At 51.1% G+C, this 18,458-nt stretch overlaps 1 protein-coding gene across 2 annotated transcripts in view; it reads left to right on the top strand.

The window, feature by feature from the left end:
- Positions 1–18,458, top strand: part of LOC310689188 (SCO-spondin-like) — a 179,159-nt gene that overhangs the window by 63,808 nt on the left and 96,893 nt on the right. For both annotated transcript variants that reach the window (XM_083466452.1, XM_083466451.1), the window contains exons 34-41: positions 412–564; positions 2,090–2,230; positions 12,018–12,200; positions 13,863–14,013; positions 14,959–15,118; positions 15,221–15,275; positions 16,471–16,593; positions 17,617–17,835. In XM_083466452.1, the coding sequence (XP_083322578.1) occupies positions 412–564; positions 2,090–2,230; positions 12,018–12,200; positions 13,863–14,013; positions 14,959–15,118; positions 15,221–15,275; positions 16,471–16,593; positions 17,617–17,835 (1,185 nt within the window). The remainder of the gene's footprint in view (positions 1–411; positions 565–2,089; positions 2,231–12,017; positions 12,201–13,862; positions 14,014–14,958; positions 15,119–15,220; positions 15,276–16,470; positions 16,594–17,616; positions 17,836–18,458) is intronic.

The raw sequence follows: 18,458 nt of genomic DNA, 5'->3' as shown, positions 1-18,458 counted from the left end.
TTCTCCATGTCCATTTTGCCGTTTCGGCATAATCCATCATCTTGGTTATCCCTAATGTTTAATCGGAATTGCCTTTCTTTTCGTTGGAAGCCACGGGTTCGAGTCCTACCCTCCAGATCTGGAGGAAACAATTTTGCTCCTTCTTCCATGTGAAAGCCCTTGAAATATTTGAAGACGGCTCTCTTATCTCCTCTCAGTCTCCTCTTTTCCAATCTAAACCTACCCAGCTCCTTCAACTGTTCCTCATCAGGCTTTGTTTCCAGACCTTTGATCACCTCTCTTGCTCCTCTCTGCATACCAGCCAGGAGAGTTCTGCAGGATTTCCTTCGCTGGGAATCTCACCCGCTGCCTGCGAGGTCTGTTTCTCTGCTCCCCCCTGCCCTGACGCTTTCGCTTCCCCCTTCCGTGCAGTGGACGGCGTGTGGAGCGAATGGGCAACGTGGTCCAACTGCACCCAGGACTGCCGTGGCGTTGTGGTCCGGCGGCGAGAGTGCCTGCCCTCCCAGAACGGGGGTCGCCATTGCACAGAGATGCCAGAGGCTTTGACCAGCTCCATCGAGATCGGTGAGTCAGTCTGGGGAGCAGGAAGAGGGAGGATAATGCTGGGCGAGACATCATAGAATTGTAGAAGTGGAAGGGGCCCCCCAGAGGTCCTCTAGTCCAACCCCTTGCAAGGCAGGAATCTCAGCTAAAGCATCCCTGACAGATGGCCCTCCAAGCATCCCATGGCATCATAGGAGAAGGGAGCTGCTTCTTCCTCTTAAAAATATATATTTAGACTTTTCAGATATATACATTTCACTGATTTTACAATCATTTTGTCATTTAAAAACTTGACTTCCTTCCCCCTCTTTCTGCAGTTCCTCAAATTTATTTTTAATATCTTCTGCATATCCAAATTAACTTATTTATCTTCTTTATATATATACTCTTATGTAAAGGTAAAGGTAAAGGGAGCCCTGACCATTAGGTCCAGTCGTGGCCGACTCTGGGATTGCGGCACTCATCTCGCTTCACTGGCCGAGGGAGCCAGCGTACAGCTTCTGGGTCATGTGGCCAGCAGGACTAAGCAGCTTCTGGCAAACCAGAGCAGCGCACGGAAATGCCGTTTACCTTCCTGCCAGAGCGGTACCTATTTATCTACTTGCACTTTGACGTGCTTTTGAACTGCTAGGTTGGCAGGAGCAGGGACTGAGCAATGGGAGCTCACCCCGACGCGGGGATTTGAACCGCTGACCTTCTGATCGGCAAGTCCTAGGCTCTGTGGTTTAACCCACAGTGCCACCCGTGCCCCTATACCCTTATGTAAAAGGTAAAGGTACCCCTGCCCGTACGGGCCAGTCTTGACAGACTCTAGGGTTGTGCGCTCATCTCACTCTAGAGGCCGTGAGCCGGTGCCGTCCGAAGACACTTCCGGGTCACGTGGCCAGCGTGACGAAGCTGCTTCGTCGAACCGGCACCAGAGCAGCACACGGAAATGCCGTTTACCTTCCCGCTATAAAGCGATACCTATTTATCTACTTGCACTTAAGGATCTTTCGAACTGCTAGGTGGGCAGAAGCTGGGGCCGCAGACGGGAGCTCACCCCGCCGCGGGGATTCGAACCGCCGACCATGCGATCGGCAAGTCCTAGGTGCTGAGGTTTTACCCACAGCACCACCCGCGTCCCATACCCTTATGTAGCTGCAGTTTATTACAATAATCCTGCCAATGTTTTTGCCCGTTTGCAGTTTATCTGTAAATATTCAACAAACCATTTCCATTCTTTTATACAAAGTTTGTCATCTTGACTTCTTCCGGTAAGTTTTGCCATTTCTGCGTATTCCATACGTTTTTGGGTCCATTCTTCCTTTACTGAGACTTCTGCTTCTTTCCATTTGGGGGCGAGTGGCGTTCTGGCCGCTGTAGTCGCATACGTGAAAAAATGTCTATACAATTTTGGTAGTTCTACCCCTATAATTCCCAAGAGAGCTGCTTCTTCCTTGGCCTTCTGTGGACCATGGTGTTCTTGGCGGGGGGGAGGGGGGCTTACGTGGCCAAACTGGCAGCACCCCAAGCAGCCCTCTCTGCTCCCCTTTGCCCTCTGCAGAGCTGTGCCAACGGGAAGATTGTGCCAACGCCTCCACCTGCCCCGGGGAGCTGGTCAGCCGGAAGTGTGCGCCTTGCCCCACCTCCTGCGCCGAGCTCTCCAGCCGCACGCGGTGCAGGAAGGACCGGCCCTGCAGGCCAGGTAAGCAGGGGAGGGCCAGGGAAAGGGGGCTGGCAGGGGGGGTGGTAAGGTTTAGTTCCAGTTCAAGAGCGAACCCGATTCACACTTTCCGAACCGGTATGCAAGCCAAACCAAAGTGTGGTACAGTGGTACCTTGATTCTCAAACTTAATCCGTTCCGGGAGTCCGTTCCAAAACCAAAGCGTTCCCAAACCAAGGCGTGCTTTCCCATAGAAAGGAATGCAAAATGGATTAATCCGTTCCAGACTTTTCAAAACAACCCCTAAAACAGCAATTGAACATGAATTTTGCTATCTAACGAGAACAAAATGTACCGCAGTCACACGATCAGTAGCTGAACTGGGTTCCACACAGTCACAAAAAGAAAAAGAAAAGAGCCTCAAAAACAGAAATGCAAAATAAATAGCAAAAACAGAGAGATCTCAGTGTAACACTCAAATTGGAAGCGGAACACTCAAAACGGAGAACATTCGACATCCAAAGAAAGTTCGCAAACTGGAACACTTCCGGGTTTGCAGTGTTTGCGTTCCAAGTTGTCTGAGTACCAAGGCGTTTGAGAACCAAGGTACCGCTGTACTACATTCGTTTCTTTTCCTTCGTTTTTTCTTTTCTCCCCTTTTTCTAAAAAATAGCACCTTATATGTAAAAAAAACCACAAAAATTCCCACAAGGAAAAACAATCCACAACATTCTCCTTCACACTGTAAAAAATTAGAACATTTAACACCTGTATTTCTGTTTTAATATTCCTACCTTGTTCACTGAGCTTATTGGTGATGATCTTGTTTGTTTTCTGTCTTTCTTTTCTGTCTTTCTGACTGTCTTTCTTTCTTTGTTACAATTTATTTATATATGTACAGCTTTTTCGCCCAATGGCCAAAATGGCATGCGTATTTATTTATTTATTCAAATAGATAGAAATAAAAATGTGCACCCCACCACTGAGACCATTCCATTGTAACTATCCAACCTGCCAAAATTTCAACACCTCTTGCGATGGTTTGACCCCTTTCCGTTTTAACAGTACAAATTCTCCAAATAACCTTCCGTATCTCCTCAAAATCATTTCTCCTTATTCTTTTATATCTTGTCGTTCAAAGGGTTTTCCTGGCCTCATTTATCACCTCTCACTTGTAACAGAGTTTTGCTAAAGTGGTATTCCGGAGGATGCAATGTGTGGGGACTGCTCTGAAAAAAATAATTTTATTTTGGGGGCTGGTCTTGTTGAGGGATAAATAGTTATTTGTTACTTGATGTATTGCATTCATCAAACTTTTCAATCCCTGAGTGACTCAAAAATGACAAACATCCATACTGCTGAAGACGGTTGTTTTATTTTGTACCTAGATGTTATTCTTGAAAATATATAAAAATTATGCAGGAATAAATAAACAAACACATGAACCATTACACAGAAGCAGCCTCTGAACTTCGCACTTCTCTGAATTTTGGAGTGCCGTTTTCCTGCGAGGTAATTGTCAGGGCTGCCGCCCAGTCCCAGCTCACATAGGACCAAGTCAGCCAGTGTTTAGTTTCAAAGAGTCTTTATTGGATTACAGGTTCCATTTCCAAACTGCAATGTGCAGCCCTACTTCTTCTAGGTCAGAACGACGAAGACCCGTCTGAGTCTCCGCCTCTAGCGCACCAGCTTAATACCCTAGCCTTGCTCCACCTCCTGCGCCTTTCCTTCCGTCTCTGGGTCCTTCTGCCCCCCTGGGTCTCTCCCTTCCTACTCTCTTCAGACGCGGACCCCCCTGACCCTTCCGCCTCCTTGCGGCGGGCTTTGGGACCCGGCTCACTCTCTGGGCTGCTGACTGCGCCAGCTTCCGCTACATTTGAACTTGGCACGCGCGCCCAACTCTCCACTTTCCTCTTGATCGTTTCATCGCTCCCCGAGGTGGGCGTGACTACTCCTGACTCATGCCCTCCCTCTTTCTGAAAGTCTCCGGAACCCGATATCTGGTCCCCTTTCTCCCCGCTGCTCCCGGCTGGGCACGTGGGTCCCGATTTCCAACTGCTGCTTTCTGATCCCTCTCTGGACCCTTCTTCCTGGGGTGTCCCCCTGCTCTCCCCCCTTGCTCTGGCTGCTGGCGCTCCCTTCTGGGAATCCTCGGACTCGCTAGACAGGCTCGGTGATCTCGGGTCGTCATCCCCGCTCATCCTTCCTTCGTATTCCTCCCCCTCGCTCTCTGTCTCCTCCCTTCTCTGCGTTTCTGCTCCTGAACCCCTGACATCCATCCCCCCCTCGAAGCCCCCCCTTCCCCCCTCCCCGCTCTCAAGGGTGGTTGGTGGGTGCTCCGTCATCACGGGAGTGAATGTCGGATACAGTTCGCTCCCCGTTGCTGGCCGCCAACTGAAGACCTCCGAGTCTTCCTCCCCGCGTTCGTCAACGGTGATCTCCTCCGCCTCCATTTCGGTGCCGCCGTGCTCAAAACCAAGATCCTCCCCGCAAACGTCCATGTCAGTCTCTGCGTCTGTCGCTGGACCTGGTATCTCCTGCCACTTCCGGCGCCACTGCTCCTCTGGCCGATCGTCCCACCAATACGAGTTGTCGGACGCCGAACCCTCCGGTGACCCCTCTGGGGAACGTGTGCGCGGTGCGGGTTCCCCTTCCGAGTCGAAGCCATGGAACGTGCTGGAGGAAAGCGTGGGCGTGAACAACCAGTCGTCGAAGAAGCCCGCTGGCATAGGTCTGTGTGGGAAAAGGGCATGAAACTCGTCCTTGAGCAGGGGTTCCTCCAAGGCGTAGTCCGGCACCCAGCTATTAGCACTGGCCCGGGTGCCCTCCCTTGCAAGGAGATATTCTACTCCGTCTTCCCCCCATCTGGAGTCCAAAATCTCCGTGACTTCGTTGATGGGGTCCTGCTGTGGCAATCTTCCCGCCTCCGTCCGCTCCGGAGACTGACTCGGTGCCGTTCCTGGTTCCTGGAACCTGTGCGGTGCCCTGTAGGGAGTGAGCACCGACCTGTGGAACACCGGATGCATCCTGGAACCCTCCGGTAGCACCAGCCGGAAAGCCACCGGGTTGATCTGCGCTTCGACTCGGTATGGACCGAGTTGCTTGTGCCCCAGCTTCCTCTTGGCTAACGATTGGGTCGGCACCGCGTGGGCTGCCAACCAGACCCAGTCTCCCACTCGGATCTCCTCGCCCACTCGCCTGTGCTTGTCAGCTTGGACTTTGTATGCGTGCTTCGCTAGCTCCAGCTGCCGTCTGAGTTGATCGTGGACCTCTTGCAACTCAGATGCGAAAGCGTCTGCCGTCTGCGATTCCCCTTCCCCCACTCTGCCCAGTCCCGGGAAGGTTCTGGGATTCCTCCCATTGTTGGCGAAGAACGGCGTCACCCCTGTAGATACGTGTTTCGTGTTGTTGTAGGCGAATTCGGCGAGCGGCAGGTAATCCACCCACGTCGCAGGCTGTTGATTGGCATAGCATCTCAGGTACTGCTGCATGATGGCATTGACCCTCTCCGCTTGCCCGTTGGTCTGCGGGTGTCTTGCTGATGTCAGGTTGATCTTGACGTTCAGGAAACCCATCAGCTTTTGCCAGAAATTCGAGATGAACTGGCGTCCGCGGTCGGACAGTATAGACCGCGGCAGCCCGTGCACTTTGAACACGTGATCTATGAACAGTTTGGCTGTTTGTTCTGCCGTGGCCACCTTCGCACACGGTATGAAATGTGCCATCTTGGTGAACAAGTCCACCACCACTAGTACAGCTGTCTTGCCTCTCGAGCTGGGTAGATCCGTGACAAAGTCCAGGGCCACTCTCTCCCATGGTTCAAACGGCGTTTGCAGCGGTTCCAGCAGTCCCGCCGGTGGTTTGTGCACCGGCTTGGCCCTCTGGCAGGTGTCGTACCTCGCGACGTAGTCCGCGACTTCCCCCCTCAGTTTGGGCCACCAAAAGTCTCTTGCGACCAATTCCACTGTTTTTTCTGTGCCAAAGTGCCCGGCCGTGGGTGCGTCGTGCAGCTGCTGCAGTACCCGGGCGCGAAGTTCGTCTCCCGGCACGTAGATGGCCCCTTTACGTAAGAGCAAGCCGTCTCGTATCTGGAACTCGTCGCCCTTCGCCGTGCCCTTGTGCACCTCTGCCATCTTCGCCTGCGCGAATGAGTCGTCCTGCAACGCCCGTCGCACCGCATCCAGGTCTACTGTGGCTGAAGCGCACGCCCACGCTGTTGGCGCGAAGATGTGCATGGCTGCCGCTGGCGTCGCCTCTTCGAGGTATTGCGGTTTTCGGGACAGTGCATCCGCCATGATGTTGGTGTCGCCCGGGACGTACTCAATTCGGAAATTGAAGTCAGCAAAGAACTCCGCCCAACGTATCTGCCTCTGGTTCAGGAACCGAGCCGTGCACCAGTGCTCCAGATTCTTGTGGTCCGTGCAGACCTGCACCGTGTGCTTGGCGCCGATCAGGAAGTGCCTCCATGCCTTGAAAGCTGCATGAATGGCAAGCAACTCCCTATCCCAGATGGTGTAGTTCTGCTCCGACTTACTGAGCTTTCTGGAGTAGAACGCCCCCGGCCTCCAGACCCCCTGTGGGTCCCTCTGCAGCAGGACCGCTCCCACTGCTCTATCGGACGCGTCTGTCTCTACTCGCAGCGGTCTGCTGGGGTCGATATGCAGCAGTTGCTCTTCCGACGCGAAGAGACGCTTGAGTGTCTGAAAGGACCGCTCCGCCTGCTCCGTCCAGATGAATTTCTTTTTCTTGGAGCTTAGCGTGTCCGTAATAGCTGCCGTCTGCATCGCGAACCCCTTGATAAACTTGCGATAGAAATTGGCGAATCCGACAAACCTCTGGACCTCTTTCCGGTTGCGCGGGCTCTTCCAATCTAACACCGCACGAACCTTGGCGCTGTCCATGGCTAGCCCCTTGTCCGACAGCTTGTAACCCAAGAAATCCACCTCCGTCGTGTCGAACTGGCACTTCTCCAGTTTGGCGTACAGTCTATGCTGCTGCAGCCTCTTCAGCACCTCCCGAACGTCCTGGTCGTGTGCTTGCTGCGAGTCAGAGAATATCAGGATGTCATCCAGAAAGCAGACGCACTTCTTGTAGAGGAGTCCCGCCAACACGTGATGCATGAAAGCTTGAAAACAGTGAGAACCGTTTTGCAAACCAAACGGCATCACTCTGTATTCGTAGGTGCCCAGAGGCGTGAACATGGCTGTCTTCCACTCATCGCCCTCCCTCATGCGGACGAGATTGTACGCTCCTCGCAGGTCCAACTTGGTGAACACGCGTCCCTTGCGCACTGTCGCCAGCAGGTCGTCAATCCTGGGCATGGGGAAATCGGAGGGCTTGGTCATCCTGTTTAAGAGGCGGTAATCCACGACCAATCTTTTTTGGGGCGTGTCCTTCTTCTTCACGAAGAAAACAGGACTGCCCCCTACTGCGCTGGACTCCCGGATGAAACCGCGCTGCAAATTGTGATCTATGAACTGTTTGAGTTCCTGTAGTTCGTCCTCAGACATGGAATATAGCTTCCCCTTCGGCAGCGTCGCCCCTGGCAGGAGGTCAATCTTGCAGTCATATTGCCTGTGCGGTGGTAGCTTGTCTGCCTCTTTCTCGCAGAAGACCTCCAGAAAGTCCGCGTATTTGTGGGGGACTGCTTGCAACGTTCCCAACTGCAGTTGTGAGTCCTCCTCCTCCCCCTCCTGTCTGGGCAGGATGCAGTGTTCTGCGCAGTACGAGGAGCCGAAGATCAGCTGTCTCTGGTACCAAGCCAGCGTTGGACTGTGCCTGTCCAGCCAACTCATGCCCAACACAATGGGCGTGTCCGACAGTCGGGTGACATTAAAACTGATGACTTCCCTGTGGTTACCAAGTTGCATCACCATTGGTGGCGTCTGCTTCACCACCTGCCCCCCTAGCAACTCTCTGCCATCTACTGTGACGACTTGCAGGGGCAGAGTGGCAGGCAGTAGCTTTATAGCGTGCTGCTCCACAAAATCCTGTGCTATAAAGTCTGCGTTGCTTCCAGAATCCACAGAAAGCGGCACTTCGATAGTGACGCCATTGGGTAGCTGGAGAGACGCTGTGAGCTGCACTACTGGTTTGGGTGGGAGGGGGTCCGTGGGTTGCAATATCGCTGGGGACTGCTTCACTGATGCGTCTGGCTGGGCCCCAGTGCCTCTGTCTCCAGCCAGACATCGTCGTTTCCCTGCTGGGCTTCGCTGCATTGCGTGGCCGCTTTCACCGTTGCGGAGGCTGCAGTGTGCTTGGAGCTCCTCTGGGGACACTCTTTCGCCAAGTGTTGAGGGCTGTCGCATATGTAACACTTCCTGGTCCCTCTAGGAGGTTTAGTCTTGACTGCCGTCGGTGCAGAGGCTCTGGTAGCTGACTGAGCCCTGGCGCCTCCCACCTCCATAGGTTCCACTCCCCCTCCTGGCGGAGGTGTGGATTGCGCACGCGCTGCTTCCCTTGGAACGAAAGAGAAACTTCTCGCTGCTTCGCGCCCTCCACGTCCTTCATCTCTGCACCATGGACGTTCTTCCAGCCTCACCCCCACAGTCAGCGCCCTTTGGACCACCTCCTGCGTGCTTCGGGGCCTCTCCCCCCTCGCAATTTCATCCTTCACAGCAGAGCTTAGACCCTCCCAGAACAGGTCCCTGACTGGGGGCGAATCCCGGTCCCATTCCAATGCACTGACCAGCGCAAAAAAGCGGGCGTGGTACTGCCGGACGCTCGCTCTCCCTTGTTTCAGTCCATGAATCTCCCGTCGGGCAAGATCCACATCAATGGTAGACAAAAAACACGCATCCATCGCTTTGATAAAGGCATCTGCACTCTGAAGCGCGGATCTTTATCCCTCCACAAATTGCGTAGCCACGCTTTAGCATCCCCATGCAAATGGGATAGTATAAACCCCACTTTCTCTTCCTCATCTCTAAAGTCTTTTGCCAGCAGTTGCAGTGCGCACATTACATCTGCTCGAAAATTGGGGTACTGTTGTAAATTCCCATCGAAGTGAGCCACAAGCCCTCCTGCTCTCCGTGCCAACCCAACCCCCTCCGGTCTGGGTCCTGGCTGCCCATGCTTAACCCATGCTTCAAACCTGGCGTGGAGATCTCGGTAGGCGGCTGCCGCATCCTCCTCCCTTTTCTTGGATGCCAGTACCTCCGCATTCAATTGGGTGACTGCCTGTTGCAGCGCTGAAACTTTCTCTGCTTCCGTCATCTCTGCCAACCGTCGTGATCTTGCTCCCAAACACCGATCCCCTCCTCCAGCTGCTTCTGTCTCCGCTGCGAGGTATCAGGTGTCAGAAGCTTTTGGGACGGGTCTTACTGTCAGGGCTGCCGCCCAGTCCCAGCTCACATAGGACCAAGTCAGCCAGTGTTTAGTTTCAAAGAGTCTTTATTGGATTACAGGTTCCATTTCCAAACTGCAATGTGCAGCCCTACTTCTTCTAGGTCAGAACGACGAAGACCCGTCTGAGTCTCCGCCTCTAGCGCACCAGCTTAATACCCTAGCCTTGCTCCACCTCCTGCGCCTTTCCTTCCGTCTCTGGGTCCTTCTGCCCCCCTGGGTCTCTCCCTTCCTACTCTCTTCAGACGCGGACCCCCCTGACCCTTCCGCCTCCTTGCGGCGGGCTTTGGGACCTGGCTCACTCTCTGGGCTGCTGACTGCGCCAGCTTCCGCTACATTTGAACTTGGCACGCGCGCCCAACTCTCCACTTTCCTCTTGATCGTTTCATCGCTCCCCGAGGTGGGCGTGACTACTCCTGACTCATGCCCTCCCTCTTTCTGAAAGTCTCCGGAACCCGATATCTGGTCCCCTTTCTCCCCGCTGCTCCTGGCTGGGCACGTGGGTCCCGATTTCCAACTGCTGCTTTCTGATCCCTCTCTGGACCCTTCTTCCTGGGGTGTCCCCCTGCTCTCCCCCCTTGCTCTGGCTGCTGGCGCTCCCTTCTGGGAATCCTCGGACTCGCTAGACAGGCTCGGTGATCTCGGGTCGTCATCCCCGCTCATCCTTCCTTCGTATTCCTCCCCCTCGCTCTCTGTCTCCTCCCTTCTCTGCGTCTCTGCTCCTGAACCCCTGACAGTAATGTAGAAAAATGCATCTGCTAGGCTCAGCTGTGCATAAAATGAAAAGTGTTAGTCAAAATAACAGTTTTATTTTAAGGAATGAATATTATATGCAGCTGCCGGACAGAGAGCCAGAAGTCCTTTCACCCTTTTCTATCTTTCTGTAACAGATAGGTAGCCGTGTTGGTCTGCCATAGTCAAAATAAAAAAATTCCTTCCAGTAGCACCTTAAAGACCAACTAAGTTAGTTCTTGGTATGAGCTTTCGTGTGCATGCACACTTCTTCAGATACACGGATACTGAAGTATCTGAAGTGTGTATCTGAAGAAGTGTGCATGCACACGAAAGCTCATACCAAGAACTAACTTAGTTGGTCTTTAAGGTGCTACTGGAAGGAACTATCTTTCTGTAGTTTTCCTCTTCTCTTTTTTCAGGTCTCTCCTTTTCTTGTTTTTTCTTCTTTCTGACTCTGTTCTTTTTCAGACTAAGTAGCTATAGGATAGACTAAGTAGTATATACTTTGTAATGGGCACATGATTTTGTGTATCTACGAACAGGTATCAATAAATAAGTCAATTAAGAACAAAAAAGCATTCTGTTAGGGACAATTGCATTGCAAGAATGTTGTTATGAGGCAAAATGCCATAGAAACATGTGTCTTGAGAGATGCATTTTCAGAACTTTTTAAAAAAAGATTGCAAATTGGTGTGGCGATGTGGAGAATCGAATGTGGAAAATGAGAAAGCGAGAGAAACCTAAACTGACGGCTCTACCCACTCCTAAACTAAACGCTGCCTGGTTTTCTAAATGGTATCAAGGCAACAGGCCAGGATAAACTGCTGTCTGGTTTGTCTCCTGTTGTAAATATAATTTGCCCTTTTTCTCTCATGGGGTATCCAAGAGCCCATATAGAGTCCTTAAGTGGGTTCCCTATTGGTAGGAGAAAATAACAGAGGCCAAGCAGAGAATATTGAGAAGCAAAGCAGCTAGTAAGCTTGATCTTTATTGAACTGTTGCAACAGGGTCCTCCCCTCACACGCAGGAAAGGAGGAGGAACACAGAACTCAGGTGTGTCTGCCCTTATATAGACATTTTAAATTGCCCACCCTGGAGTCCAAGACCACCCCCAGACACATCATACAGTGGTACCTCTGGATGCGAATGGGATCCGTTCCGGAGCCCCATTCACATCCAGAAGCAAACACAACCCGCGTCCGCACGTCTGTGTGTGCGCAGGTCGCAATTCACCGCTTCTCCGCATGCGCATGACGTCATTTTGATCGTCTGCGCATGTGGGAGTGGCGAAACCCGGAAGTAATGTGCTCCATTACTTCCGGGTTGCTGCAGCGCGCAACCCGAAAATACTTATCCCAAAGCTACTTCAACCCGAGGCATGACTGTACCTACATTGCAGAAAAGGTGGTCTACAACAGAAATTTGAATGTTGTTTTTCCTGTCTGCCAGGTTATCTGATAATGCCTTATCTAACTGCCTTTCCTGGTAGTTTGGCCATTCCTTTGAGATGGTGATTACCCAATTCCTGAGACAATGGGGAGGCTCCCTCACCCCTTCCCTCCTTGCAGAGAAAACATTTGGTCAGTTTGGGAGTCAAAATGGTTTCAGGTCGGTCTTCCTGTGCTGATCTGTGTACATACTTGGTTGATACATTTATGAACATTTATTATATATATAAGACCTTAAATTTTATTATTACACTCCCTTCCTCCGTTCCCCCACCTTCTCTCTCTCTCTCTCTCCTGTTCAGGGTGCTGGTGCCCCGACGGTCTGGTCCTGGACAGCGATCAGCAGTGCGTGCGCCCCCGAGAGTGTCCCTGCCAGGTGGAGGGCATCCGCTACTGGCCCGGCCAGCTGGTGAAGGTCAATTGCCGCATCTGCACCTGCCAGGACGGTCAGATGAAGCGCTGCCGGCAGAACCCAGAGTGCACAGGTGGGCACGGCCCCTCTCCCCACATTGCTAGATGCCCCAGGAGGTGCCCCCGACAATCTGGTGGTCCCCCAGGCTCAAACCTGTGGGAACATTGAGGATAGTAGGAGAGGATATATTGATTAAATATTATCCTTCCTCCCTCATACTAGTGAGCTAGTAGCAGAGCACACTCCCTTGCACATTGCTGGAAGCAAGTTGTTGGATCCGTCACAACCATTTGAGTTAAGCAATCCAGTCTGGCTTGTCCTGGTAAATTTCCCCTTTAGTTCCCTCTTAAAAGCAATAATGACACAACAGTCTTCTTTTCAAAGTAATGATAAGGTTTACTTGCATTCAGTTCACAGTTTGGTCTTGAAGGCAAGCTTTATCTTGTAGTTACAGTTACAGTGGTACCTTGGTTCTCAAACTTAATCCATTACAGAAATCCGTTCCAAAACCAAAGCGTTCCAAAACCAAGGTGCGCTTTCCCATAGAAAGTAATGCAAAACAATTTAATCCATTCCAGACTTTTAAAAACAACCCCTAAAACAGCAATTTCACATGGATTTTACTATCCAATGAGACCATTGATCCATAAAATGAAAGCAATAATCAATGTACTGTACTATAAAATAAATAAGACAGTATTGTCGATAAAAATTTAAATTATTATTCTTTTCTTACCGGCAGTGATGATAGTCAATGTTTGGATGGGGGGGCTTTTATCCATTTTCACAGTCACACAATCAGTCAGTAGCTGAACGGGGTTCCACACAGTCACAAAAACAAATTAATCGGAAAAACCTTAAAAACTGAAACACAAAATAAAAAGCAAAACAAAAGCGCCAAACTTAATCTGTTCCAGAAGTCCATTTGACTTCTGAAATGTTTGAAAATCAAGGCGCAGCTTCTGACTGGTGCAGGCGCCCCAGGAAGAATAGCCGACAGCCACATCGGATGTTTGGCTTCCGAAAAACGTTCAAAAACTGGGACACTTACTTCTGGGTTTTCGGCGTTTGGGAACTAAGGCATTTGAGAACCAAGGGACCACTGTACAGAGAAAAGTGTGGATTCATCCTCTGTGAGGAATGAGCCCATGTGCTGCTGGCTGAGAGCCAGCAGACAGTAAAAGTCAAAAGAGGAGCGAGGGGGAAGATGGCTGCCTGACCAGCCCTTTTATGGGGTCTGCCAGGGTCACATCCATCTACCTGGTCACAAGCAGGAGGAGGATGCTCCAGACCAGGTGTGACAGGAAGTTTTCCTGGCTGGAGCAACATCCCTCTGTGTGTCCACTCTGGGCAAACAGGAAATGTTGTACTTGACTGCTTTCTGTGATGTTATATCCCACAAAACCTTCTTGTGGGGGGCACACCTTGTTCCACCCACAAGGCCAGCCTGCCCAGGAGACGCACTGAAGCGCACTGAACCTGGGGCAGCAGAATCCTGTGGGGCAGCAGCCCACGGGTGCCCCACTCAGCCCTGCCACCGCCATTGAGCTTGTCCAAAATACTTGGGCTCTTGTGATGAGTGAGGGCAGGAGACAACTTTAATATACAATCATTCTATATATTATAATAATTGTAATCCAACAACATGTGGGGAGCTGCAGGTGTGCAGATGTGCCAGCCAGTGTCCTTCTCCTTATTGGTAACTCTTCCTCCCCGCTTTCCCCTGTGTTGCCAGTAAATTGCGGCTGGTCCTCCTGGTCCCCCTGGGGCGAGTGCCTGGGTCCCTGCGGGGTGCAGAGCATCCAGTGGTCTTTCCGCAGCCCCAACAACCCCAGCAAGCACGGCAACGGCCGCCAGTGCCGAGGCATCTACCGCAAAGCCCGCAGGTGAGCCCACACAGAGCCAGCACATTGCTTGGAGGCCCTCCCAGGTGCTCCTTTTTTACGAGAGGGCGAAGCTGAAAACTTTTCTCTCCCGCAATGGAGGGTTCATCCTCCCTCAACGGTTCAACGCGTTTTTGTGGTATTTCTTATGTGGTTTTTAAAAGATGTTATTGCTGTGAGCCTCAGGTATATATATATATATATAGAGAGAGAGAGAGAGAGAGAGAGAGAGATGGTGGTATATAAATATCTTTCATAAATAAAGCAGACTGAGGAAGACTCTTTGGCTCCCTCAGGCCATGTTTCGCACAGTGTGTGTGTGTGATGTCATCTTCAGCAAGAACAGCTTCCAAATTTTATCTGGATTTACCATTTTTGCAGGAGACACACATTCCTTATTCTACTTTTGGTCTTTCTGATTTCTGATTTTTCTGGTCACTTTTGCCATTTCGACATCCAGGCATGTCCAAAGTCCGTTTCAGGGGCCTAATCTGTTTAATCCAGCCCCTGGGGTAAAATCCTCAAAAAACCTCCACAACTTTAATCTAAAATCTTAAAAAAACCTCAACAACTTTTGGGTAAAATTCAAAAACAAGCTCAACAACTTAAATCCTTAAAAAATTTCAACAACTTTGGTCGGCCCTCATGGCCCTTCACTTCATCAAATCTGGCCCTCTTTGAAAAAAGTTTGGACACCACAGATCTGTCATTCTCCTTGGAGAACATTTCTAATCCATGATCTCTCTCTCTCTCGCCTGCCCGCCATGGTCACTGCCCGAATTGGCTGCAGCCAACCAGCAAAAGCCAAAGAAAGAAAAAAATGATTTGTCTGCTCTCTCTTGTGGGGGGCGGGGAGGTTGCCCGGCTGCCTTTCCCCACTTACATGGGGGGCCCTGGAAGGAATCCACCAGCCATGATCTCCTGCAGCCCCTCCCTTTCCTTTCGCAGGTGTCAGACGGATCCGTGTGAAGAGTGCGAGCACCACGGCCGGGCGCATGCCATCGGCGACCGCTGGCGCTCAGGGCAGTGCCAGGTGTGCCAATGCCTGCCCAACCTGACCGTCCAGTGCTCCCAGTATTGCCCCTACAGCACGGTGGCCTGCCCTGAGGTGAGTCTGGCATGTTCCCTCCTCTTCCTGTGCACCAGGGCGCAAGCGTGTCTCTGAACATGTGCCGACTTCCTCACTGATGCGCATCCCTCCCTCCTGCAGGGCCGAGTCCTGGTCGAGGGCCGAGGAGACGCCTGCTGCTACTGCGTGGAGGCAGGTGAGCCCCCCAGGGTGGCAGGGAAAGGGGGCAGAGACCCTGCACCTCTCCTCCCACCCCACATCGGACAGACTCTGCAATTTCAGTTTTCTCCCCAGGCCTGTGTGTTTATATACACTGGGTTTGTGAATTATTTGCTGCACTGAATGAGGAATAAGTTTTAAAACTCTAGATGCAGGATTCAGAGCTCAAGAACCCCTGGCAGATGGATATCCAACCTCTGCTTAAAAGCTTCCGATGAATCACAGAATCCTAGAATTGCAGGGTTGGGAGGGCTCCCCAGCGGTCATCTAGTCCAACCCCCTGCAATGCAGGAATCACAACTAAGTAGGTCAACCCCCTGCAATGCTCCAATTGCCGCTAATCATGGGGGACGACCCTTGTTTCCTTATCTTGCCCCTTGGGAATCTGATTCCTTGTTTTTTGAACTTTGAGGATGCTATGTTCAAATCTTAAAATTCCCAAATATTTCTTAGCATCCTAGAATTGTAGCATTGGAAGGCAGCCCTGTTTAGGGAAGTTTTTAATGTCTGATGTTTTCTTGCTTTTTTATTTTTATTCCAGTCTTTTTCCATCTATAATACGCCCCCATGTATAAGACGCCCCCTATTTTTGGGGACTCAGGTTTAAGAAAATGGGGGAAGAAGGCCCCATGTATAAGACACCCCCTAATTTTTGACATTATTTTTTAGGGGGGAAACCTTGTCTTATACACAAAAATACGGTAACACAGTGGATGCTCAGGTTGTGAATGTGATCCGTGTGGGATGCACGTTCGCAACCTGCAGTGGGGCATCTGCGCATGTGCGGGTTGCGATTTAGCGCTTCTGTGCATGTGCAACCACCAAAACCTGGAAGTAACCCATTCTGGTACTTCCCGGTTTTGGCGGTCCATAACACAAAAAAACAACCTGAAGCGTCTGTAACCCAAGGTATGACTGTATTCTGCTGGGAGCCACCCAGAGTGGCTGGGGAAACCCAGCAAAACGGGTGGGATAGAAATAATAATAACATTATTATTATTATTATTCAGCTCCCTACAGTGCAGCACTCACAGGAGTCTTGAGGTCACAAGCAGATTCAACAGAATTCCCCAGCTCAAAACCCTAGTTACCCCCCAGGGTCTCGTGTTCATTGGTGGCCCAGGACGTCACCCCAGGATCTGCCCCACCCCTCCTGTTTCCTTCCTATGCAGGTGAGAACCGGACAGCTCTGCCAACTGTGCCAGCCCTTGGACCCCTGGGACCCACCGTGGCCAGCCCAGCTGCCTTGACCACAGCCTTGCCCTTCAACACCTTCCCAATGCCCCCTCTCGGAGGTGAGACTCTGCGCGCATCATTCCTTGCACCTGGGTAAATGCAGGCCTGTGACTTGGGGCTTCTTGTCTGCAGCAACAGAGAGAGCCCCCTTCCGGGATGGAGGTTGTCCAAGAAAGGGTTGCTCCTCCCACTTGCTTGGTGGGCGGGGCTCTATATGCAAAAAACCTCCGTCACCTCGGACAGAGCACAGTGCACAGTGAAGATGCCTCTGCCTGGTGTCAAGAGGCAAGGAGTTCCAAAGTTCGGGTCCTGCCACACTTTATCACAGAAAATTGTTGTCTTTTAAAATCTGTTTCTATTTTATTTATGATATTATTGTTTGAATACGTGTTGTATTTATGGATCATTTTATTGTTTTATTCTCTCTGTGCCCAGCTTTTTGGAGAGTTGTTGTTTTTCACGATCAAGCAGTATTTAAATTTTATGAAACAAGAGAAAGAAAGAGAAGGAGGAAGGAAGGAAGGAAGGAAGGAAGGAAGGAAGGAAGGAAGGAAGGAAGGAAGGGAGGGAGGGAAAGCTGGAGCAGCTGATGAGCTCACCCAGAAAGGCTTTTCCAATCAAAGTGGACCCTTAAAAGAGATGTGATCAGTGTTAGAAACTGAGATATGGGAGCTAAATGGCACCTTTAGGTTATGGGCACCACAACGGAATGTCTAAGTGCGCTTTTTAAATAACAATAATACAATGCCAGAAATGAATGAACAGCAGCTAAAACATTATGTTCATTTTTCACATGGTCTAGTCCTTCCCCTGCCCACCCCCCTAATATTCTTAAGAGGGTCTCTTCTCCAGTCTTCAGAGGAGCTGGAAGTGGGGAGGCAGAAAAAGGTCCTCCTTTCCTTCCACTCTGCAGTTTCAATCTGAAATCTTAGGCTCCCAGAGCTCAGAAACTCCTCGCACTAATGAAATTCCCTGGCGCAAAATGTGCCTAGAATGATGGGAGTTTCAAACGCTGGGTGTGATGTGTTTCCACGATGGCAGGCACTCTCCCAACCCCACCTCCCTTCTGTGCCACCACCCAGACCTCTGCTACGGCCCGCTGGGCATTGCCTCTCTGCCGGACGCCAGCTTCACGGCTTCCTCGCAGCAGCCAGAGAACCCGGCTCACGCTGCCCGCCTCAACCGCATCCTGCCCAGCGCCGACCTCCAGGGCTGGGCTCCCCCAGCAGACGTCTATCCTGAGCTGCTCTCCCGACCCCCCTTCCTGCATGTGGATCTGGGGGAACCCAGGAACCTGACAGGTGGGTGCTCCCCTCACTCTGGAAGGAAGCTCGCAGGAGAGCCGGCTGAGGTTGGGTGGGGGCTGTGCCAGATTTACGTACAGTGGAATTTTCAGTTGTGGATGTAATCCGTCCTGGAGGCACGTCTGCAACTCGAAGCGTTCGCATCCAGAAGTACAGCGTTTGTGCATGCGCATGGCGTGGTTTAGTGCTTTGTGTATGCGCGAGCAGCGAAACCTGGAAGCAACCTGTTCCCATACTTTTGGGTACATCTGGACGTAAGACAAAAACACGCAACCTGAAGCAGACACAACATGAGGTATGACTGTATAAGCTAAACAAGCTATAGCTTAGAGCCCCACTCTCTTGGGGGCCCCAAAAAAATTTAAAGGAAAGAAAACTGGATGTACATTTCCAAAATATAAGATAAAAAACAAATGAAATAAAACCTACATCCAGCAACAGCGTTTTGTGTTGTGTCGGCTCCTGTGATGTAAGACATGGCCCTCGCCTGCTAGCCTGCTCCCTCAAATATCCCTGGTTTGCTCCTTTCTATATATAGGGTGCCTACATTTTGCCATTTATAATTATTGGTAGTTTGCATTGTATATTTACACCTGTCATTATTTCATGTTATAGGAAGT

This window comes from Podarcis liolepis, assembly GCF_965112155.1.
Source record: "Podarcis liolepis genome assembly, chromosome: 12".
Classification (NCBI taxonomy): domain Eukaryota; kingdom Metazoa; phylum Chordata; class Lepidosauria; order Squamata; family Lacertidae; genus Podarcis; species Podarcis liolepis.
The sequence above is the reverse complement of the archived record's forward strand: the minus strand, read 5'-3'. Positions and strand labels throughout refer to the sequence as shown.